General features: G+C 44.7%; 3 protein-coding genes and 1 long non-coding RNA gene across 6 annotated transcripts; all 4 read left to right on the top strand.

Annotated features, from left to right (window-relative positions):
* Positions 1–1,272: 1,272 nt before the first annotated feature.
* Positions 1,273–6,752, top strand: LOC128874005 (uncharacterized). Its single transcript, XR_008456547.1, has 2 exons — positions 1,273–4,931; positions 5,484–6,752. It is a non-coding gene; the product is annotated as an uncharacterized LOC128874005 (long non-coding RNA).
* An 833-nt stretch (positions 6,753–7,585) lies between these two features.
* LOC128873999 (zinc finger protein ZFP2-like) lies at positions 7,586–16,833 on the top strand. 3 transcript variants are annotated; one of them, XM_054118191.1, is made up of 3 exons: positions 7,586–7,946; positions 8,045–15,834; positions 16,230–16,833. In XM_054118191.1, exon 2 carries the CDS (start codon positions 10,685–10,687, stop codon positions 11,186–11,188), a length of 504 nt encoding a protein of 167 aa, XP_053974166.1. In that variant the 5' UTR covers positions 7,586–7,946; positions 8,045–10,684; the 3' UTR covers positions 11,189–15,834; positions 16,230–16,833. The 3 variants fall into 3 exon arrangements, with proteins under 3 accessions (XP_053974166.1, XP_053974165.1, XP_053974164.1); XM_054118190.1 differs by having other exon boundaries at positions 7,586–10,119; positions 10,683–15,834; XM_054118189.1 differs by having other exon boundaries at positions 7,586–15,834.
* LOC128873515 (zinc finger protein 425-like) lies at positions 8,701–9,815 on the top strand. Its single transcript, XM_054117141.1, has 3 exons — positions 8,701–8,704; positions 8,877–9,101; positions 9,619–9,815. Exons 1-3 carry the CDS (start codon positions 8,701–8,703, stop codon positions 9,813–9,815), a joined length of 426 nt encoding a protein of 141 aa, XP_053973116.1.
* Positions 14,108–15,843, top strand: LOC128873502 (zinc finger protein 883-like). Its single transcript, XM_054117116.1, has 4 exons — positions 14,108–14,141; positions 14,203–14,437; positions 15,268–15,350; positions 15,476–15,843. The coding sequence occupies exons 1-4, from the start codon at positions 14,108–14,110 to the stop codon at positions 15,841–15,843; spliced, it is 720 nt and encodes a 239-aa protein (XP_053973091.1).
* Positions 16,834–23,885: the final 7,052 nt, after the last annotated feature.

Genomic DNA, 23,885 nt, shown 5'->3' with positions numbered 1-23,885 from the left:
ACAAAGACAAGTGGCCGTTGATTCTGTGTAACCGCGACGGCCAATTCCGTGTAAATTACATTAAAGAAAAACCCGCCAGAGATTATACGCGTAGCGTAGCGGAGATTATTTGTAATTGTCGAAGAAGAAACCAAGAGTATGTATAGGTGTCCTTACGACGTATCTTCCGCAAAATTTTGTAATTCCGTGACGATTCAGTATTATACTCGGAACACGTTTTTCCCTTGCAGACATTATTTTTCTAGCTTTTCGTTTGGAGCGGGGCTTCCCCCTCGACTCCGCCGTAACCGAAAATCCCTGACCGAAAGCATAATAGCACAAAATTGACGTATCATTTTCTCGATCGAACGTTACATTTTCTACAACGTTCGCGATCACTGATAAAAAATACTCGTTCTTCGACAAGAGGGGAAATGGCGAAGAATAAAAACCTAGACTTAAGTACCCGAGAATTGTATCGGCTACTGATAGAGAGCGAACATTTAATTAACGCGAGACAATTTGTATATGTATTTTATAACACTTACTTCGCAGCGTATATTTATTCGTAGTGAAACGATATTATAGACACAACTTTACCGAGAAATTGAATTAAAGCACTCAGGTTGTTTGTAAATCCCTCGAGAATGTAATAAAACATTCGATACGTTTGACTAGAATACTACGAACGTGTGTTTCCTTGAATACCGATCGACGTTTGGGAACGAATCGGTCAACGACTACGAAACGGGTCCACCCGTTCGTCCTTTTCCCCACGACGTAAAAGTACCGAGGATTTACTTTCAGGTTACGTCCGTCACGGGAACGCCACCGTCGAATCAAAGGTAATTCTCCAAAAATGTCCCCAGTTCCGCCGAAACGAATTTGTTACTTGTGCCATGTGTTTGCGTCCATCGAAGAGACCTAAAATATCTCGCAGCGCGCGTCGTCGATCGTTGCTCGCATTAACCAGCCACTTGTTATTGTTTCAGAGTTCTTGTGGCCTTACAAAACCATCTACGCGTTCGAGACGGCGAACAGATTCGCCCGAAGAAACGATCAGCGGCTACAGTTTCGCCAGCAACGCGGCATTATGGATATGCGCGAAAGAAAATTCGTTTGCATCGACTGCGGCAAGGCGTACGCGGTACACAGATCGTTGTGGCGGCACCGGAAGTTCGAGTGTATCAACGCGAAGCCGAAGGTCGCGTGCGAGTTGTGTCCTTACAAAAGTCCGCACAAATGGTGTATGGATAACCACAAGAAGAGACACCACAACAATTGATGCGCGTTCGTTGAAGCATCCTCGACGACTGACACGCGTTGAACTAATGTTAACTGGAAGATGGCGTCGCCTCGATGGCGATGAATTGGAGTGACGGACCCACGAATAAAGTAAAATTTGGAATTTTCTTTTGCAGGTGGGGATGTAGCGTTTTTAAGGTCGCGATGACCTAGACAAATTTTCGAAACAGGAAAATGTTCGAACGGAAGTACATACCTGCCTTCAAAAAGAGTTCCCACATTCTACTTCGCGTTACAGTTCGTTACTCTGACGTAATTGCAGAATAAGGGAAAGTATACGAAGACTACCTATTGTCATATTAATCCATAAATTAAATGTACTCCATATACGATTATGGAATTCGATTTAACTGTAATTAATAAAAAAAAAAAGTGCGATGTTGAACGGATCAAATTATACGAAGTATGTGTAATGGGACGATTTTATGTAACGTTGTATTCGAACAAACTCTAGAGCGTCGAAGTCTATGCTTGAAGCTGCCGCGGAAGTCTGTGATAAGCCAATTAACAATTTTCTGCATTACAGAAGTTTTCTACATGTTTTTTTTTTTACAAATGTACTTCTGTTATTCATGTTTCCTCATACATTTCGTACCTTCTGACAACGATCTACAGATACAGTCACATAAGATAATGGTAACATTCCTTCGGGAGCATTTATGGTTTGTCCTTAAAAGTATTTATATTACGCGCAGACTGACTATTAGTATTCACGATAAATGTATAATATTCCTGTCGAAATAAAGAATATTCGTAGCGGTAGTACCGTCTTTCGCTCGGTGTCACTCGAACTCCCAGCGTTAAAGTTCTTCGTCGCGAAAATAAGCAGTATTGTACGTAGGTATACGGAGTACATCAAGAAAATAATACAAGAACGAAGGATGGCGGCTCGAGTGCTACGAGGAACAGGAGAAGCGTCCGACGAAGAGGAAATACCTGAAATCCGGAAGATTGCATTGGGTTTTATATAAAATGTTACTTTTACCACTACTGCGTAAGCAAAAGAGTTTTAATCCACTCTTGATTTATCATGCTTGAGCTGCAGCGGCCACTGCTAGTTTCTTTAATAAACGAATTCCGCAGGACTGCGTTCTAAGTTCACGAACCTCTGAGTCCTCGTCCTCCTAACCTCGTGCCATTATCCCAATGTGAACTTGCCGATCCGACTGCTTTCTTTTCTCTGAAAAACGTGTCGAGAACGGTAACCATCGCTTCAAGCTTGTCGCACAACTCCAGTTATGGAGTAGCATTAATTGCCATTAATCCAGGTACGGCTGAGACCTCGCAGAAGTATTTAGAAATGCGTTGGAAGTTTGTCTCGAATGCAATTTTTAATTCTCCGTTTCCGTGTCGAGTATATCGGTTCTTCCAGAGGGCTGTTTTGGAGATCCCAAACTGGTTACAGTAAAATCATTTTAGAGGTAGCCATACCTGGGTTAAAAATAGCGCAAAAAGAAAACTTTCGGCACGTTAATCGAGAGAGAGTCCCTCGAGGCTTTTCGTAGAAGAAGCTGTTTCGCTGGTCGAGGAAGCCAAGCCTCTTTCATCACTAGCGCTCAACGCGTGCTCGCGTCTAACTTGGTCCCTCTGTTTTCAGCCTACCGGAAGATGTACATGGGCGACCAGGTTCTCGGCTACACGTGCACAATGTGCAGCAAATTCTACAAGATGTGGAGCAACTACTTGAAGCACAAGTGCGAACCGCCACAGTTCAAGTGCCCGCTCTGTCCGTTCGCCGCGTTCAAGGCTTTCATTCTTCACGCTCACCAGGCCGAGCAGCACTTCAAGGTCACCTCGCCGAACACGTGAACCAATCGAACGCGATAGGTGAACGCCGCAGCCAACGCGCTATCGAGTTGCCTTAATCCGCGTCGCAGCTTCTTCGTGTCTAATCCACCCAGTCCCAGGACGTTCCTCCCACGGTAGACAGGAACGGTTTTCCGAAACGAACACGAAGAAAGGCGAGGAAGGTGGAGCGCGCGGAATCTAACTAAATACTTCCTCCTTCGCGCAGGAAACTTGCGCCGGCGATGCCCGTAATTATCTTGCTGCGCGGCCAAGATGACGAAAATACGACTCATCGGTCTATTTTCCGTCAGGACAATAATCTGCGCGCAGGGATGGGTGAACTTTGGATACAAAATTTTGGACAGATCCCCCACATCCTCTAAAAAATCTTTTGTCATAAATTTGAAGACAGGTGTTGGCACGTTCAGTACTCGTCCTACGTGCTGAACACCCACATTCGGTATTCGGTATTCGAGATGTTCCTCGATGTGTCAAGCCCATTCCTGTGACAGACAAATTTTGATTTCCTTTACGATGAGCGCTTTATTATTAAATCGACGCTACGCTTGCTACATCAAGTGTTCGCAAGCTAGCGAACACCTCGACGGACTGATCGCGCGTAATGCTTAAAAATCTTTTCCTAACTACCGTATCGTTCGCGTCAAGCGACAAATACCTACTGTCACTCTTTCGCAACATAGTTCGCGCTAACTTTATAGGTTACGTAGAACGCAAGGTTTCTCGACTGATGAATTAGCCGTAAGCATTATCCATTAGCAAATCCTTCTCGCGCCGCTGGTCTCGATTAACGTCCCCCAATGCTTTGTTTCATCGCGTGATCCTCAGGGTTCATTCAGTTGTACGATTCGAAGACTCGTCTCGAAACTAGAAGCAGACTGGTCAAATTGTAATTGCGTTACAAATCCCAATCGTTGGTTGTTTTGTAAAATGCGTAACTAATTTTACCGCTTGGATTTAACCCTCTGTACCCGAACCACCTACATTGTCATTAAGTAACCTATTTACAACAGCCGTCGATCACAAATTTTTATATAATCGATTGTTCCTATCATCGATACCTTCTTGCATACTTTTTTCAGAAGTCAGATATAATTTGGGTTACAGGGGGTTAACGACAGGCGAAGACGATAGAGGAAAAGCGTCGTTCATTCGCGCGCGCGCGCGCGCGCGTGAACATAACTCGTAATCTCTAGTAATCTCGTAAATGCATGTATTTTCGTAAAGCCAAAAATAAAGAATCACTGCAAGAGTATTTGCAAACGAAACGAAGGGGCTGTCATTTGTTGGACGAGAGGCGAAAAGAAGCTTTCGTTTCGCAACCACCTCCTCTTATCGTTCGAACAGGCAATCGAAAACCACGTTCGATCGAACGTCCCAACGAAACGCCGTCCTATCGCAGGAGGAATAGACGACACGGGTTGATTCGATGGAATTCCTAATAACGAACGATGAATTTTCTGTGTTTCAGCCATGGTCTATCCTTGCAGTTCCTGCGGCAAAGCGTTCAAATGGAGGAAGAGCTTGGTGCGGCACGAGCGCGAAGAGTGCGGGAAGAAACCCTACCATTGTCCTCATTGTCCTCGCGAGATGAACCTGAAGGACAGCCTGATCCGTCATTTGCTCGTAAAGCACGGCCAGGATTGTCGCGTTAGGACGCGAGTCGTGCACCGTCCGAATTCGCGGAGAGTAGACAGTTACCTGGGTTCTACGATGGACGGAGAAATTATACGACTGCCCAGGAAACGAATGAAAAGTCTACCCTTTCGATATTAACTTTACGCTTCTTCACTTCTCGCAACGAATTCTTCCGGTTAAGAACCATTCATGGACTGCTATGTGTAAGATTTTATAGACCGTAATTTTTAACGTAGCCAACCGTTTAGAAGACCCGAGTCAGGACCTGACGAACCTTGCGCGACGCTCGAGCTTCTTGTATATTTTCGCACGAATAAAGAACAAGTTTGTACCGAATTCTATTTACTCCGAGTTAACACGTTGACGGCCACGTCATAGTGGTGACATTTTTAAGACGCGCCATTCAAACTGTAAATATCGGGTTAAAATGTAATCTATAAGAAATTCTAAATAAATCTTGGAATGGGCTTGGCAGTCAACGTTTTAAAAGAAGTTGTGATTTTTTACTCGTTCGATTGTACAGGAATCGATAGACGAAACGGAAAGGTGAAAACGTAGAAATAATAAAACTCTGGCGGGGAACGTAACGTTGCGGAAATACGATATGTGTGTGTATATGTACTGTTTCAGAGGATTCTCCTAATTCCCGTAGACTTCCAAACTGTCGAAGGCGTTGGGCGAAAGATTCTTATTCACGAATCGCGAAATTTGGCGGGGTTGTTGTGCTTAATGGTATCTTTCTCGTTTCCTTTCAGGTTTCCACGAATGCTGCGAGTGCAAGAGGATGTACAGGTCGAGAATGGCTCTAAATCGACACGTCAGAGAGGAGTGCGGCAGGGTGTTGTATACGTGTCCCTTCTGCCACAGTATCATGCCCATGAAGTTCAACCTACTCAACCACCTGAAGAAGGAACACGGCTGCGTGCCGAAGACGTAAATTGAAATGTTTCAACAATGATCGTTCGTCGAGAAATATCGCGATCAGACTCTTTATAACGCCATTGCGGTTCAAGCGATATGTTGTTCCTATAAATTAAGGTTGTGTGTGCACTGTCTCTTGGATAACCGATCGCAAAGTGCTCTGGCACGGTTGTTCAGAAAAGGTAGCTATTGTTTTCCAGGTAGGTTATCCGGAACATGGTACGACTGTTTCGTTATCATCGAGCGCGTTCAATGTATCGTTTATTTCTTCGGTTCTGTTAACTATGCATCTGATTTAACAGCACTAATCTGTGGTCGAGAAATTTTGTGAGCGTTGTCCGCGTTGACGGTCCATGGAAACATGTTGAATATGTACATAGCGCGTGTGTGCGTCGCGAGACGATAAAATAGACTTTATTTTTACAAGCTGCACTTAAAACTAAGATTTATTATAAAACGGACCAGACGAGCTCCGAGTGTCTTTTCGTGCGTTAACGTTTCGCTGTTTCTTTTCCTCTCGATCTAACTCTTAACTGACGACAAACAACAATGGATGACGATCTGGTTGAAAGCATGTATCGCAATTGTGTAGCGTGTATTACAGGCACGTCGTTTTAAGATAACAGCATCAATAAAGTGACATCGAAGCATCGTTATACGTAGTTGCAGTCGTGTATCTTGACCTCGTTTTTCTTTCTCGTTCAAGAACAGACTCCGAAGGTACGCTGGAGCTTGTGCGGCGTACTAACACGTGCATGAGGAATCGACTCGAGTGAATCGCAAACTTGTGCCTTGCTTTTTTATTTTAACGTGCGCGCTTGATTTATTATTCTTTGTTATTTAAAGACAGGCGATAAAGACGAAAAAGATACACAAGTGGATTTCACGTAGCTTGCCTTTGAAGTGCAGATATGTATAGGAAGTTTGAAACATCTGTCTTTGGTAGGCGGATTTACGTCAATATTTAATGTTATTTATTGATTATCTCACCATTACTTTCGTGACGTTTGCGAGCGAGTTAGGTTTAAGGAAACTCACACGATGCTTCTCGTCCTCTTTCTCTCCGCTAAATTAATAAACACGGTTTCACGTTGCTCCACTGATCGTTGATAATCTGCTCTGTTATTCACATTTCCTAATCGTTCAGCCTTTGTATCATCTCAGCTATCACACGTTCTATGTCACTCTTCTAATAACAACGCGAGTGACGTAACGCTGTAACCTGGCCAAGCAGTCCCCCAAATTGGGGGAAGATCGATCTTGGAGTTTTACTAACCGAGCATTGTGATTTCTTTTTACAGGTAACCCGAATGGGAAACAAGTGCACGAGTGCAACACCTGTGGGAACGTGTACATGTGTTACAGTTCGTTGACACGACACGTCAGGGAAGAGTGCGGCCAGCCACCGAAATATCAGTGCTTGTATTGTCCGAAGATGACCAAGTTACGGTGCAATTTGTTGAAACACATGCGCAAAAAGCACGGCGGTGTCGACGACGGTCCCTACGGGACATGGAAAACGAACTATGGGACTGTGTGATCGGTGAACAACGACTCTGGCAGTCGTCGATTCCTCTGACGATTTAGTGTACGCGAGCTGTGGCGATATTTCGTGGTACTTCCGAATGGAACCGATTCTCCGAGTGAGAACGAATCGAAAATGTGCAGTAGAGTTTCTATTTTTTTTTTTTTTTTCATACGAGGCTTCGTTTTCGAGAGATTTAATTTTAGAAGTTTGGGAAGTTTGCGTACTGGGTACCTGGCGCGTCAGATCATTACTGGCTGTTTCTACTTAGGCGTCTACTGTGGTCAGACGCGTCGGTCAACCTCCGCGCGTACAACTGTCTAAAATCAATTTTCTCGAAAACAAAGAGCGTATATAAATTGTATTACGCCCATTCGATTAATTTTTTCACGAGAAATTGCTTTTTCACGCATTCTTTTTTACCGAAGAGAATCATCTGTAAAATAGTGTATGTTCCTCTCGAAAGCATGCCCTAATCATCTTTGTAAATAAATCATTAAGAAGTTACCGATCTGTCTTGAGCAACGATCTAATAAGAGGAGTTGGACATTGTGGATAACCGATAAACTCTTTCCTACGCCCGTGAACTTCCTAGCTTAGGGACATTTAGAGTATAACGTAATATCGATGTGAGTTTATGGTAGGCCCGTTCTCGTTCGAGACGTCTCTCGCATTTTTCTTGATACGTCATTTCCGTATCCACGACCCTCCCAGCACTCGAAACATACACAAACAACGCAGACGCGCGAATCGAGTTTGGTTTAGAGATAAGGTAAAGGTTGGATGCAGAGGGACAGTAACATTACCCACGTCCACGTGTTCCCGGTGGTCGATCAAACTATTGACGATGCGAACGCGTTAATTTTTCAGAGTGGAACACCTGCTTGGCCTGCTCGAAGTCGTACAAATGGAGGAAGTCCTTGCATCGGCACGTCCGAGAGAACCCGGAATGTTGGCCCGTTCTCCTAACGTCTGGAAACGACGAATTCATCAGACAGATTCACTACAAAATGCTCTACAACGTTAACAATTGATACGTTTCTCTCCTACCGCGCGATACGAGAGATTCGAAGAGGACGAGCGCACCGTTTCGGCGCAATCTTTGTTGTTATTTCAGATACTTTTTTATAGAAATAAATGTTATTCTATTCTGATACAAGAGACTAATACATGCGTATTACACGTTGACGGTGAGCATCGAAATTTATTTGTTTGGAGACGAGCTCTGGGGCCAGTGCCACTTGGAGTTTCAGGAGAATCGTCACTTTTACGGTCGAAACGGTATATCTGGAATTTTTTTCAGCTAATTTTCACGAGAAACAAAACGTTGATTTGAAGAATGGAAAAACTTTTGAAACCGTAAGGGTGGCGCCTCCTTTTCAGCCCATCGTTCGCTATTACGTCAACGATTTCATAGTTTCTTTTTTCAGGCTGCTTTTTCTGTATTCGTTCTCTTGGAACGATCACTTCGCGCCGCTTCAAGTATTTGTTGCTATTACTTCAATCGAGAGCTTACGACACATAGAATGTGTAAAATTCGACGTGAAAGTTTCGAAAGCTACCGCGTCAGAAAATCGTTTCGCGTTCCCACCACTTTCTCCCTTGACAAACTCTCGTCTATGTTTAAGTTGAAACGTTGCTCTTGAATGTCGCGCTCCGCAGCACCTGTGCCGCTTATAGCTGACGCTACGATTTTTCGCAGATTTCGGGCTGCTCCATTGGGTCAGGACACCGAGTATGCCACGAAGAGCATACCCTTGCGGCAAGTGTCAGAAGATCTACGCGAACGCATCTTCCCTGTACCGGCACTTGAAGCTCGAGTGCGGCATTCTCCCGCAGTTTCACTGTCCTTACTGTCGCTTCAGCTCAAAGAGGAAATTCAATTTGGACTCCCACGTGGCGCACAAGCATCGAAAATTGTTACAGTGTTACGTGAACGAATAAGACTGGACTCGTGCACCGTCTTTCAAACACGGTACCCGGTTAACTGAAGCGTCGAGAAGTCGTTTCGCGAACGCGAATCGTTCCTCGCGAGTGCAAAGACGAGACTATAGTGCACGCAGACGTACAAGAATATTGTAACCGATGCGAATAAAGAGGTGTTTGGGTTTCTATCCTCGCCGACACCGTTCCTTATAATTTTCGAAGTACACGAATAAATTGTTCCGGCAATTAAGCACGCTTTGTCTTATGGTCCTCGTGCTGTTCAAATGTTTATTAATCAGTCGTTTATTCCACAGAGAACTGGTACTGTGTTTTACGTTAACGTATCCATCATTGTATGCTCCTGAGGTCCTTTCGTTCGTCGTAGAATGCGTTCGATCTCCTAGTAAACATGTGTTTCGTCAACCGTTTCTAACTTTGTGTTTGTCCGTAGTCGCGATTGTGTCCATGACGCGTTCCCGAACACGCATCGAATTTAATCGTGTGAATTTGTGTTTCAGGGTATCCTACCTCGCAGGTCGAGGACACGTCGAAGAAATTGTATCCATGCGCGCGATGCGATCGCAAATACAAGCATAAAAGTAGCCTGAAACGACACATTCTGTACGAATGTGGCAAGGAAAAGCAATTCGTTTGTCCCATTTGCAGTAAAAGGCTCACCCTGAGCGGCATCCAGAAACACAAGAACGTTCATTGAACCTTCGATGCAACGTCTTTCGCGAATAACGCTCGCGTTTGTTTCGAGGACAGGAAAGGAAGAAAGGTCCTGTCGCTGTCGTTCAGAGTCTCGTTGTCTCTGCTCTGAACTGTACAGTGTCTCGAAGTACATAAATACAACAGTCGCCTGTGTATATTACACGAACTCGTCCGCTAAAAGTACTTCTTTGTATATTCGTTCATTTCTCTGAATATCTACGACGCGAGATCATTCTGCGATCATCAACGAAGCATCCTATTTGGTGACTTTGTTTGGAGGGTTGGAATTTGGCATATCTTTTCATGTAAGACGGGACTCGGAGGAGATGGAGAGACACAGATCGCGCACCGCGAGCAGAGTTGGGCAGCGGTTACTTTTCTAATCGGTAAAATACATTTGAAATCGGTAGCGTGTAATCGCGATCGATCATGATTATAGAGTTGCAGACTACTATTTTGCCCAACACTGACGACGAACAATGTACAAACTATGGGTGGCGCGTAGGGTGCACGCTTAGCGTCTTTCCATCTCGTTACGCAACCTTAAGAATCTCACGCCTCTTCACGTAAACACGGCAAAATTTTACCCTGGGCGCACCTATCTCTCGGGGCTATTGGCTGATACGTTATGTGTTGGGTTGGTTACGGGTTTAATCTCACTGATCTCTCTCGCCAGTCGCATAACAACCATCATCCGTGCATCGGGTCAAGAAACGCCTCTGTTCTCGATCCTCGTCCCGTACCAACGATCCACTTCCCTCTCCTAGCTCACACTTTTTCGTTTTCTCCGCCCGATTTTCTGTTTCGTTTGATAAAGTAACCTCTTACCTCGCTCTCGCGTCTCGCTTGGCGCCGGGACCTGTTGCAGGAATGGTTGCGTTGCTGTCGTTGTTGCGGTCCGATTACAAGCAGCAGCAGCAGCAGCAGCCGATGGGCAAAAAGGGCCGCACGTCGACATCGTCATCGACGGCCACCACTCGAGGCAACGTCGTCGTGGCGAGCAGACGCGTCAGCAGCAACGCGGGTGACAGCAACAGCTACGACAGCGGGACCGACAACAACAACGCGCGCACCACCTCCTCGACGCGTGAGGTGGTTTTCCCAGACTCTTTCGAGGTGCTGCCCCAACCGCGCGACCTCAGCGTCGTCTACATGGGCGTCCCTCACGAGCAGCAACGAAAGTTCAGGTGTCGTTTCTGCGGCAAGGGTTACCGATGGAAAAGCACGATGCGTCGCCACGAGATGGTCGAGTGCGGCGGCAAACCGCCAGCCTTTCAATGCCCCGAGTGTCCTTACAAGGCAAGGCAACGAGGCAATCTCACGGTGCACTACAAACGGCATCATCAGAAGATCGGTTACGACGAGGGCGCCTAGGAGACTCGGAGTCTCCGCGAGTTGGGCACGATCGTCCTGGAAATGTCACGTGTCAGTCGACGAGTTTCTAGCATCGAGTATTTTAGGCGACTTTCTTGTGGGTTGTAAGTGGAGTGTAATATACATCGGGAACAATTGTAAATAACAAACGTGAGAGAATCGCCGCGAGCGTTATTTTTCAAAGTCTCTGAGGGACTACGTCGGGTCGACAGGATACGTTAGTTTAGGTAGCTTTCGGCAGCTTTCGACGAAGACGCGCATCTCCGTCTTCGTGATACAATGTCCACAATCTAGCCTATTTTTTTAACCCCTCCACGCCGACGTAATCGCTGAAGAATCTTTAGTTGTATCGAATACTTTTACCGACTTAGAAGCATAAGCTTAGGGGACCCGAATGGCGGACTATCGTAGGAAAGTTATTAGATTATTTTTTCTTTAATCAATTTATTACCTCAGCGTAAGAATTTATCGTGGTATTTCGGTTCTTCGTGTACATAATCTCAATCTCTCTACTTCTATTTAAAGGGTTATTTTGTGTATTCTCTAGAAGTGGTTTATTAATCGATCGGCGGTTAATTTGCGCGGTATTTTTATTTTCTAGATAAACCAGAAATCGGTATTTAAGTTCAACGACATTTAATTTCTATGACGATCGTACCACGAACAATTGCAGTCTGCGTGTTTCTCGTGGATTGCAGACATTTAACTCAACATTCCAGAAACGCGCGATATCTACTATACGTTCGAGTCTCAGGATTTAAACGACTTAAAGCGATAACGGAAGGATCGGGGCAATAGCTCTGTTCTTGTCGTGTTGACGTCGAGGCAAAATTGACGATCGCGTGTTACCACTGTTCGAAAGTTTTTTTTACCACAGAATTTTGCGTATTTTCTAGTACACTTACATCATAGGTATTTTTATATTTAGATGTTAACACTGCTTCGTTATTGGAACGTTACAAATTTTTTACTAGGTAAATGGAAGCGTAAAGGCAGTTGTAGGTACGAAATTACCGATCATTCCGAGCGTGATAAGGATATGGGTGAAAAGTGCCTTGTTTTAATAGGAACGAAACGTTTCAGTAAGATGCGAATCGTTCGTGCGTCAAGCACGACCGTCGCGTATCGCTGGCGATTTATTGCGAAATAATCTCCAGAAAATCGGTTACCTGAGAGCACCTTATAGACTTATGATAGAAAATAATAATTATACGATCTTCCATCTTCGCCCTAAAATGGAAAACAAACGCGAGAACTACGATTCTTCGCTCCGTTGTTTCCTCCACGTTTACGAGGAACAACGAATTCTGTACTTCAGCGACGTATGCATTTAACAGGTAGCAAAATGCCGATGGAAAAGAAACATATTCGAAATTTTCGACTCACCTTGCATGAGACGATCGACGATAACAGGCTAGAGGGTTAAATAGTATCCTATTTTTTTAACGACCGCTACGCGTCTCTATTGATCGCGATTGTATTTATTGTGTATGGATTTCAATCATCGTAGTCGGCCATTATCAGCCAAGAAAAGGAAACGTTATTATTCGATTCAAATTTTCTGTATAGATACTCAAGTAACTTCGTAATCGTTTGACAATGAATATCAAATTTGGTACTGAGCAAGTCTGTTATGATTGAAAAACTACGCTCGACAATCAAGGTTAGACGCTAGAATTTGTAAGAATCACTGTACCTTTAAGCGAATTTATCGACGTGGAGAAACTTACCCTTGTTATATAACGACGAGAGGATTCAAGTCCGCTCGAACGAACAAAGGAGCCGATCTCTAATTCCTCTGAGGTTCGAGCTTCCCTCTAAGTCGACTAAAGTCTCGTACCAGAGATGAGCAAAATTCTCGTTTACGTAAAAAACGCCGAACAAATTAAAATACGTATTGTAAGAGTGTTTGCTCATTTCTGCGTCGTCCAAACTGCTCCCGCGATTATCGAGATCCATACGCTGAGGAATTACACGCTCGATCGCGCACCGTACTTGACAACATTCCATAATTCTCTCGAGATCGACTCATTTGTCGTTCTACGCGGAATCATTTTTTTAGTGTTTTAAGAAGCAAAGTTTTTTTTTTCCATTTTTATACGAGCATTTATGAACGTATCGCGCGCAAAGTGAAAGAGCGTGTATATACAAGAGAAGAAAAAAAAAGAGTGAAGAGAAAGAGGTCCCCGTCGAGAGACTTTTGTCCCTGGATCGGGGTCCAGTATTTTTGATATCAGTATTTGCGGACACTCGCGTCGACGTGCCTGCAAACTAACGTAGGATATACTCGTTATACCGTCTCCCTGATACCTCAACGTTGTGAATCTTGCGCGATGAGTTTCCGAGACTATTTTTTGTGAATCGATCAAGTGTAATTAATTCCCCGTATCGCCGACCTTTGTTACCGAAACTCTTAATCGTTTAATATTTAAGCAACACGTGTTTCAGTTTTCCTTCTTTTTTTTCCGTTTTATTTTTATTTTTATTATTATTTTTTTTTTCGAACGTCTTTCGTCTCTCTCATTTCATTTACGGCGTATCGGCGAGGAGAGAATGGAAATTGTCCCCAACGAATACTCGTTCCGGTATTTAGCACTTTCAATTTTTTCTTCTTCTATTCTTTCTATTTTATTTTTGGAAAGGTTTACCAAGCGAACTATGGAATATCTATCACGATTATTATCAGCAATTAATATTATTATTAACATTATTATCATTATTATTATTATTAATATTATTATTAATAAAAAGACAATCTTTGTTGCGGGTTATTTTCTAAACGATCGCACGTGTCATTCTATTTTCCCACATATATCCACGTTTTTGTGTCGCAAAATCACTCGAACTTGCATTTGATTACTCGCAAAACGTACCCGAAAAAAACTCAACCGTTTGGAACTGTGACGATGCAAAGGGAGAATGCTCCGGTATAGATACCTCGTAGCTCTCGTGGGTATCGAGAAAACATTCCCGGATTTACGAGCGTTCCGCTAACCAAGAATTTCTGTTTTCAGCGTGTTTCTACCGGCTACCCGTCAATTTCGAGACGTACCCATGCGACACTTGCGGCAGACAGTACCGAAGGCTGATATCGTTGCAGCGGCACAAGAGGCTCGAGTGCGGAAAAGAGGCTCAATTCGAGTGCGTGCTGTGCCATGCCAAGTTCAAGCACAAGCACAGTCTGCTGAGGCACTATAACGTTCACGTGGCGGACGTGAAGAAATCGGACACGTACAGACGGGAGGAGAGGTCTGCTTGACAGGCGAGACTGGTGACTTCGATGCAGGGAGAGACAAGCTGCGGCGCGTGACCGGTTCGCACGCTTACGGACCGATCACGTTAACTTGCCGTCGACGTAGATTCGCCGCTTCGCCTCGAGATATACGTATTTTTTTATTGACTTTGCGGCTCACATCTAGTTTCTATCACTTCTAGTTCGTCGGCACTTTGCCACTTAACGTGGTCGGTCAATAATTTCCAGTCTGCGAACCAATGGCGCACGGAAATTGAGCGCAACATTTTAATTTTGCAGACTCTGATGCATTTTATTTCATTGTAGTAACATGTACGCCATCGTGGTCGTAACCCCTTAAGCCCTTCCCTTCTTAACTGTACTAATTTAAATAGTAAGGGTTCGTACCGAATGTGCCGATACTAGAAATTCTTATTTAACGTAACGAAACGTTAAACACGTTCAGGAATATTTATTTATTTTATCATCGGATAATATTATGGATATGCACAATGAATTCCATTGCCTTCGGGAGGCTGCCACGTTTGATTAACGAACGGTGTATGTCCATTGTTACAATAAAAGTTACATTTCGTTAAGTCTGTTATATTAGTGTACACCACCTCAGGAATTTACAAAAAAAAAAGAACATATCTTTCTAGTTAAGCTGTCTTGTTTTCTTTTTTTTCAAAGATCCTTGTCTTCCTAGCGCAATATTTTTAATTATCGATTAATGGAGTTTTCCATGACATTTCATTGGTAAAAATGTCACCCAAAGCTTTCAGAAGGCGAGCAAACGAACGAGTTCCGAAGTCAGTAGTAACTGGCTCATAACATAAATTTCCAGTCTTCGTTACAAGTTCTCGCAAAGCTTGCCACGAATACTACAAATTTATACCTTACGCTTTACTGCGAGGGATCGCTACAAAAGTAATCGCAACCTAACTCTGGTTTGCCCGGTATTAAGGGCGAAGATTTTATCCGTTCGGTGTGTTGTCGATCGCAGCGTCAACGTTCAGACGGAACATCAACTTGAACGTTTCTTTTCGTTTCAGGTTTTTGGCACAATCCGGTCCCAGCTGCCAGGAACGTGGTATACTTGCCGCAAGTCGAACCGATGCCGACCGAGCAACCTCGAAACCCACGCGGCGAAGCAGCTTTCAAGTGTCCCGACTGCGGCCGTTTCTACATGAGACAGTCCTGCTTAAAGCGTCATTTGAGCACCGAGTGCCGCAAAACGCCGATGTTTCAATGCAAAATCTGCCTGGGATTCTTCACGTACAGGCACAACTTGATGTCCCACATGAGGATCCACACCGAGGGGCCGCAGTATAGTTGCGGTCTATGCCAGATGAAGTTCTACAGACGGGACAATTTGGTGGATCACAAGATAAAATCGCACAACATCTTCCCGGTGACGTGATCCTATACAACGCAAATCTACGTTTCCAACTAATTCTTAACGAACAACAGGGTTCATAGGGTTATCTTTTTTCGAGACCAATCCACTTTAAATCGATCGCTTCGTGAAATCGAGGTATCCGAACCGAGGGGGTCGAGTCTTCAATGTTTCATTCCGAAATTGTTGATCTCATTTTTTCTGATCGTCAACAAGGATTGGCCTTACACTAAAAGATTACTGAATCAATTACCAATTGTCATGTATGTTCAAGGAAGGTTTCTTTTCTCGATATCGATCGCATCGTGTACATACCGTCGCGCAGTGCGAATGTCTAAGCTTTTTTAACTTCTGACCAGCATCTGGCCGCCGTCGATCGCTAATTGGTCGGTTTTCTTGTATAATTTCAGACCCCTTCAGGCAAATAAAGCAGGGTACCGTCTACGTGATCGGCGGACCGCAGAAACTCGCGTGCAACAACTGTCCGCGTACGTACACTACGCTGCCCGCACTTCAATTCCACCAGAAGAACGAGTGCAACCGGGAACCAATGTGGAGCTGCCATTATTGCGCTTACAGGTCTCTCAGACAGACGAATTTGAAGAGGCACATGCTCCGCCACGGACGCGACAAGCTTCGCTGAAACGCGATCCAAGGTTTTCTTTCCAGCAAGCCGGTGTCAAAGTTCGACTGGGCGATGCCCTACTCGATGACGTTGTTGTCCAATCTGTGTTCTGCTCGGTGACGGATCACTCGCTAATTCTAATTAACTCTATTCGTTTGTGGTGCGCGCTGTTATTCGATGACAATACGAGTGACTGTTAGAAAGATCGTCGTTCTATGTGAAACGTTAACCCTTTGCACTCTGAGAATCTTTTAATTTGAATACGATTAATTAATTTTAAACGAATAAAGTTTGCGGCGCTAGTGGAGCGCAAAGAGTTATGTCTCCCTTCTACGACACTATATTGTACTACATTCTATTTTGAATAAATAACGGAACATGTACCAAAATAGTCCTTTTTCGAAAGATCCACTTTTATACGGAACGATATGTTCGTGGATTTTTTTTTTAAACGGTGTAACTCATCCCTTTACACTTTTCCAGGTTGCAACGTGTCGTTCGACCGCAAGAAGGTACAATCGAATTATTATTTCTAGCTAGTTTTCCTTGAACCTGCGTACGATATCGCTGGATCAGAAATATTGGAACGGTAGTTCATGGGTGTCTGATCTTTTCAGGTGGTTCGATATCCTGGGACAACCCGAAGCCGTATCAGTGTCCAAAGTGCTTGAGATTCCTTAGATCCTCGAGATCCTGGTGGACTCATCGGCGAATCTGCGGGATGGACAAGAAGTTTCGTTGCACGCTCTGTAATTATCGTTTGCACCGAAGGGGGGACCTGCTCAGACATTTCGCTGCGCAACGCCCCGATACGGACCAGAAGAATTTCGCGATGAAACTGTAACATTGAAGCTGCAGAGACAATATCCGCGCAGAAGTTACGGTCAACGAAACGATGTGAACAGTAAACTTAAAAACTGATGAAAGAATACCAACAGAAAAGTGTGTCATGTTTATTCACCCGATATTTCTCTTTCTTTCTACTTGGTTTCTTAGACCCGAATCACAGGTACTCTTGGGAAACAGGTACGTTCCCTGATTTCTATAGGAAATAGTAAAAACGAGATATCCTGCGATTAATTTTAAACCGACGAATGAACGTCGTTGCCATATAAACAAAATAAATGTAATGTCGTTGGCACACAAAAAGACCTTCATCGCGACAGTGGTAAGAAGTTGGAGCGACGAAACGTCTGTACCCCGATACCGTACACGATGACGCTTTACAGCTGAATAATTAAAAAGATTCGTAGTTTACTGTCTTCTGACCAACGGACAGTTCTCGATCGACGAAAATAAGAATCGACGAAATTGCGCTGGAGGCTTCGAATTCGAAATATTAATTGCTAAGACTACTAGGTATTCGGAACGTTGTAGCAATTAATAACTGGAACACAGAGTCTCAAATGCAATTTCGTTATCCTCGTTTTCCCTTGAAAAATCTTATTCTAGATCCCTATCCGTTCGTATCGCGGCGATCTATGCCATTACCTCGAACTTACAGAGTGTGTAAACCCAAGTGTGTGGCCAGTCATGGTGCTACAGAGGCGTGACGCGAACGGGGGACAAGCCTAAAGTTGTTGTTTTTTCCGAATTGCAGATGACACGACGGAGAACAGAGAGGAGAACGCCGATCTGCCTGTTCAAGCGTGGAAGATTCAGGAGCAGGGGCTACCGTTCGCCGAGCTGAAGATACCGAAGGCCTACAACTACGTCGGGAAGAAGCCACCTGGACAATTCGGGTGCAGCAGATGCGGAAGATCGTACATGAGGAAAGACTCGTTGCAGCGGCACATGCACTGGGAGTGCGGCAAGGAGCCACAGTTTCAATGTCCGTTCTGTCCCCAGCGTTGCAAACGGAAGGCCCATTGGTTGAGACACATCCGTCGCCAGCACTTCGACAAGATTGGAGACATGGAGGCCTACTTGCTGGCTTACACGCCGAAACACGAGATCGACTGAGCGGAACGGTCGCTCGTGCGTGTGCCTTTTTCTCGATTCGAACGATCGACGAATTTCAGCTTCAAAGTTAACAGATTTCAGATTTTTTACTGCTCGACCGTCGACGATCGTCTCCGAAACCAACGTTTGTCGCGGTCAGCCTATAACGTTTGTGATTTCCAGAGTATAGGGGAGGGGAGGGGAGGGGAGGGGGGTGAAGTAACGCCCGGTTTCCAGAGGACTGGAGAACTTCGATTTTATACACACGAAATATATATATATATATATTTCTTTTTTCTATAATATACCACGACTTTGAAAGTTTGCATCGAATTAAAAAAAAAGAAATGCGAAGAAATACGAAGATGCGTATTGCGAGGGGAACCTATCTATTTTTATCGAAATCTTTGGATTGTCGAACCGTTATATTCCTGCTTTCTTAAGTAATACGCGCGTGTATTTTTTTTTAATTTTTTTTTTCTTGATTGTGCATACATCGGTGGTAATCGTGCGAAATACTCATTCCAAGTTAGCGTAAAACGAGCTTAACGTACAAAAAAAAGACAAAAAAAAAAGAAACGACGAGTTTGCTTATAAAAATGTACATCGAGTTTCGTTTCTCGTAATCAAGAACTCCGACTGATATTTATTATTGTACATCGAATTTACGATTAGTTTCTTGTAATACGATTGTGTTTGTTTTTCTTTTTTTTTCTGCTAGATAAGATACGATTTTTTTTCTATTATTTTTTAATCGCTTCGTAAGTCACGGATGCTAGTATCTTTTCGGGAAGTTTCTTTACATCGTCGACGCTTGTTTCCCTCGATACAAGTGCCTTAACGGATGCGCGCAGGTGTAACCGATATCGTTGAAGACAATAAGTGTGATCTTCTCCGTAAGCTACTCGAGAAGAAGAAACGCAAAGTACACGAAAAGATTAGCCTTAATACCTAGACCATAGAGACGACACGAGTAACGTTATTTTCTATAAACTTAGGAGTAATAGGTTCGTAAGCGAACGCTCGTCAAGACTGATCGTGTTCGAAACGCGACGTACCACGATTCGCAGTGCGGCATCACTTGATCTTGCGATTAGTATTAGAGCTATATGCGAATTCTATCGTATTTCGTACGTTTGATTGAATAAATTTGTCAGAAGACGATAAGTACGAGAAGTGAAAACCCCAAAACATATCCACCCTTACCGTTTTCTCGCGTCGATAATTGCAATTGTTTCCGAACTCTTTTCAACGTCCGTGAATCGCCGAAGTCATTCGTGTCTATTTTCAGCTACGTCGACGAAAACAACGAATTCACGCACTTGACACACTTTCCACGACGATATTTTTTTTTTCCTCCCCCCCCGCCAACGACAACTTTCCGTCTTTGTCGCCTCTTTCTTTCTCTCACTCACTCACTCACTTTCTCTTATCCCTTTGAAACAGGAATACTGTACATTATTGCGGGAACTGGCGATCGCAACGGTGTTTCATCGAATTGTGGGAGACAGAGTCGGAAGACCATGGAAAAAAGTAAAGAAACAAATGGAAGATTCTTTGGTCTAACGATCGGTCAACGTTTTCCACTGTATTTCCCACAACTCGACGAACGGCGATCGGATCGGTTGCGTTCCTTCCGATTGCATTTTCTCTATTGAATTTTTGACCTCTCTATCTTCTCGTCGACATTAGGGGAAGTAGCATGCGCACTAACTTTTCTCGAAACTTGTACATAGATACACGACTTTTATCGCTTGTGCGTAGAAAGGAACAGACCGCTCGACCCAGAGGCCACTCGACGCGAAATGGAAAAGTAGAAGCGACGCCGTATCGCAGGATCTGGCGAACGAGTCCTGATTCGGCGCGACGTTCTGTTTCTTTCGTCACGCACAGATACCGCTCCTTCTTTGTATGCGAAATTCATAGCTAGCTGCTTGGGGCTCAAAAGTAGGGATTACGAAGAACGTGCATTATTCTTTCCTTCCTTGACAATAATCTACCCATTTTGATCGCGTCGGTGTCGAGCTCGAGAACGAATCGAACGACGAATCGGTGGCGACCGGTCAACCGAGAAAAGTCAGCGATGATTCTTTCTCGTCCTTCGAGCCGTGCGCGGATTTTCAGGACACTGGCGAAAGATACCTTCTGCTTCGACGACGCTTAAAAAATTCTGACAAGAATGACGATCGTTTCGATACGTTTCTTTCGAAAATATGACGAAACTACTTTGACACCCCGAGCAACGAGATATAGCAACGAGAGATAAATTGAGAAGCAGCAGGTAACTTTCGCACCATGCAGGCGACTTGGACGAAGTGGCGAGAAGCAACAGGAACAGTTCCAACTCGCCACGTAGCACCTAAGCCTGTAATCCGTATAAGTTCGCCTGCGTAGAATGACAAAGAGAGAGCCGGGGATCGGTAGCGTTAAGCCGTGTCCTTCTGAAACGACGAACAGAACGAACGAACGAACAGACCACGATCACGTCCCAGGATATCTAATTGACCGTCCGATCCTCACCTGGTGGCGTGAACACCATACTAATAAAGCCGTGAATCCTGTGTTCCAGCCGAGGACCTGAGCATCACCGGGCTGAAGTGGGCAGCCGCCTGGCAGAGATGGAGCGTGCCGTCGATCATGTGGCGGTCAGGTGGAGGTTTGGGCAAGGGTATCGGCTCTGGCTCCTCGAATCCCGAGGGTTTCAACTGTCCTGCCTGCGGCAGGGTCTACAAGCTGAAGAGCAGCCTGAGGAACCATCAGAAGTGGGAGTGCGGCAAGGAGCCACAGTTCCAGTGCCCTCACTGCGTCTACAGGGCGAAGCAGAAGATGCACATCGCGCGGCACATGGAACGGATGCACAAAGAGAAGATCTACAAGCAGGAGCTCGTCTAAGATGGCCGTTGGTGAGACTCGAGCGGACCGTCGGCGTCGTCGATCCGGGCGCGAAACGCCGTTTGGTTGCGCTGAGCGCAGACGTAACCGAAGAGGAGCAAGTATCGTCAACGTTTGCTTTCGCGCTCGGTTGGCGGTCATCAACGATCACGAAGTGGGGTGGGCCGAGATAATGGGGCTGGGGAAGGGAAAGAGATATATCGCATGCGAGGAGGTATGAATTGGGAAGATGACGAGGTGAGGGTAATCAACGACGTTGACGATCGATACCGATCCGGGAGTAAGACGCGAAAAGACGGACGGAGCTGGGTGGAACAGGACAACTGCCAATCCTCCTTACTCGATTTTGGATTCTATTTTTTTAACGTTTTTTAAGGTTTATTATTATTATTATTAGTAACTATTAATTATTATTATTATTATTTTTATTATTTGCGTAACGAGATGTACCGCGTATGAACGAGGGAACGCGTCGATCTCCCGCTCGGGGCGATGTCTTCGTAATCAAACGCGTTCACTCGAGTCCGCGAGATGCTTCGCGTCTTTTCGTTCCTTTTTCACGATGATCGTGGGTGTATTCTGTCCCAATCCGACGTTCCTCGCTGGATGGATGCTCGACAAAAGTGGTCGGGGACGGGACAATTTATCGTTGGATACAGTCCTGCGATACGACACGGCCTAGTCGGACGACAGGTTGTAGAACAACCCTGCACATTCGCGCTCGTAAAGTGGAAGCACCGAGAGGTCAATAGTTTAACGTAAGAGGAGGAAACAAAGCTCGAAAGTTCGTTCACAGATGTACAGTTGATCAAGGAATGCTTTTCTTCTCGAAAGAAAAAATGAAAGTCACGCGATAGAAGGTTAACCATTTTTCCACAAATTATAGAAATCCATCCGTCTAATTTCACCTCTCGGTCCTTTCACTCTGCGAAAGGAGCTTACATATGTGATCGTCCAAATACTCGCACGAACCGCACTTCTGCCATAATTTGTCGCGTTCCGAGCACTTGTCGCGCCGATCCGACGCTGGAACGTCGGAGATCAGATGCCCCCTAGCAGATGATCGCGTCGACAAACTTTTTCCAATGTGTTCGACGAATCCTAGAGAAGCTAGCCAAACGGTTTCCAACCAGCGCAGAAGAGGCCCTAACCGAATACGTATCCCTGGATAGAGTCGTTTTTAAAACGCGGCCCGCCCCGAGTCGGATTAAGACCGTCCGGTAAACCGGAGCTCTTCCATAGCAACCATTCTGGTCACACTGGTTCCATATTTTTAAACGGGTCAAGCCGTGCGCGTGTGGCTCACTGGGGACACCAAAAACGCGAGATGAAAGCAATCGTCACTATTCCAGAGAACACTGCTCTATATCGTAGCTGGAACGTTCCTCGATCCGGTCCACGTGCTTCCCGTCGCTAAACACACGTAAACATCTACACACACTCACACTTACGATCATACAAAACGTACACACCGACCATGTCCCGGAGTCGAACCACGAGCTCCGTCTCATTTTCCTTTTTTTCAGCCTTTCACGACAAAGGCAGCCATTTATTATATTCCTTGTCGCTGCTGAACCGGCAGCGAACCAGAGAGGGTACAGTATTAAACACCGATTCGGTCGTTCACTCTCTGATCGAATCGCGCGTCTATTTGCTTCTCGCTAATATGCTTCCAACTAAGTGACACGCGCGTAGAGTCAGATATACGTACATATTTATACATGTACATACATACATATTATACGTACACGAATACACATAACTTTAAATACTGCGGGGTATTCCTATAGCATTGTGATCGTCAGACTGCCAGATACACGAACCTAGTAGATTCCTATACGATGCATTTAAGTATATATATTTATATTATATAATACGTACGATTAATGCTTTTTAATTAAGCGCCCTCGAGTTTAAGAACCCTCGCGATTTCTTTATACGATACTATCCTCACTGCCGATGATCCTGAGAAGCACGGCAATCGGGCCAGGGGAACGTTCTCGGCTAGTAATCCTGAGCCGAGCGCGGGCACGCGTCACCATTTTTCCCGCGCACACGATATTATTCCCAAAATAGTCTTCTATACAAAGCTCTTCCACTTTGGGAAACTGCAACGCGCAGCCTTTCGATCCATCAAATTTTTCTACGCAGTGTACGTCTTTCTCGGCGATCGCACGTTTGCTGGTTCTGCGCGGCGGTGGACAGAGGATGAACGATATTTACGATTAGTATCCGGAGGAGATTCCCTTCCATGTACAAATGTATCGTAAACCTTGGAGAGAATCTCGTCCTCGTCAACGGGAAAGAGGGCCGAAGGTCTTCGAAAGTTCTTCTGAGCCACCCATAGACGTCGACGAAGACGAGTAACCAATTCCTGGTTTCGCGATACGAACAATCAATAACTTTCAATACTTTGTTTGTGCAATAACAATTAAAATCCGAATAGTAGCGTGCGTAATCTTCGCATTGACTGAGTAGCAGCTTACATAACCATTCAAACGAATGAATAGTCATTATACATAGTTTTTATTCGTCATCTGTTACGCGTAACAGATTATTCTGTCCATCCGCAGTTCCACGAAACGTACGAGAGCCTCGCAGAAATAGT

The sequence above is a fragment of the Hylaeus volcanicus genome, chromosome 3 (assembly GCF_026283585.1).
Source record: "Hylaeus volcanicus isolate JK05 chromosome 3, UHH_iyHylVolc1.0_haploid, whole genome shotgun sequence".
In the NCBI taxonomy this organism is placed as follows: Eukaryota; Metazoa; Arthropoda; class Insecta; order Hymenoptera; family Colletidae; genus Hylaeus; species Hylaeus volcanicus.
Note: the sequence above shows the minus strand (reverse complement) of the source record. Positions and strands in the feature narration are given on the sequence as shown.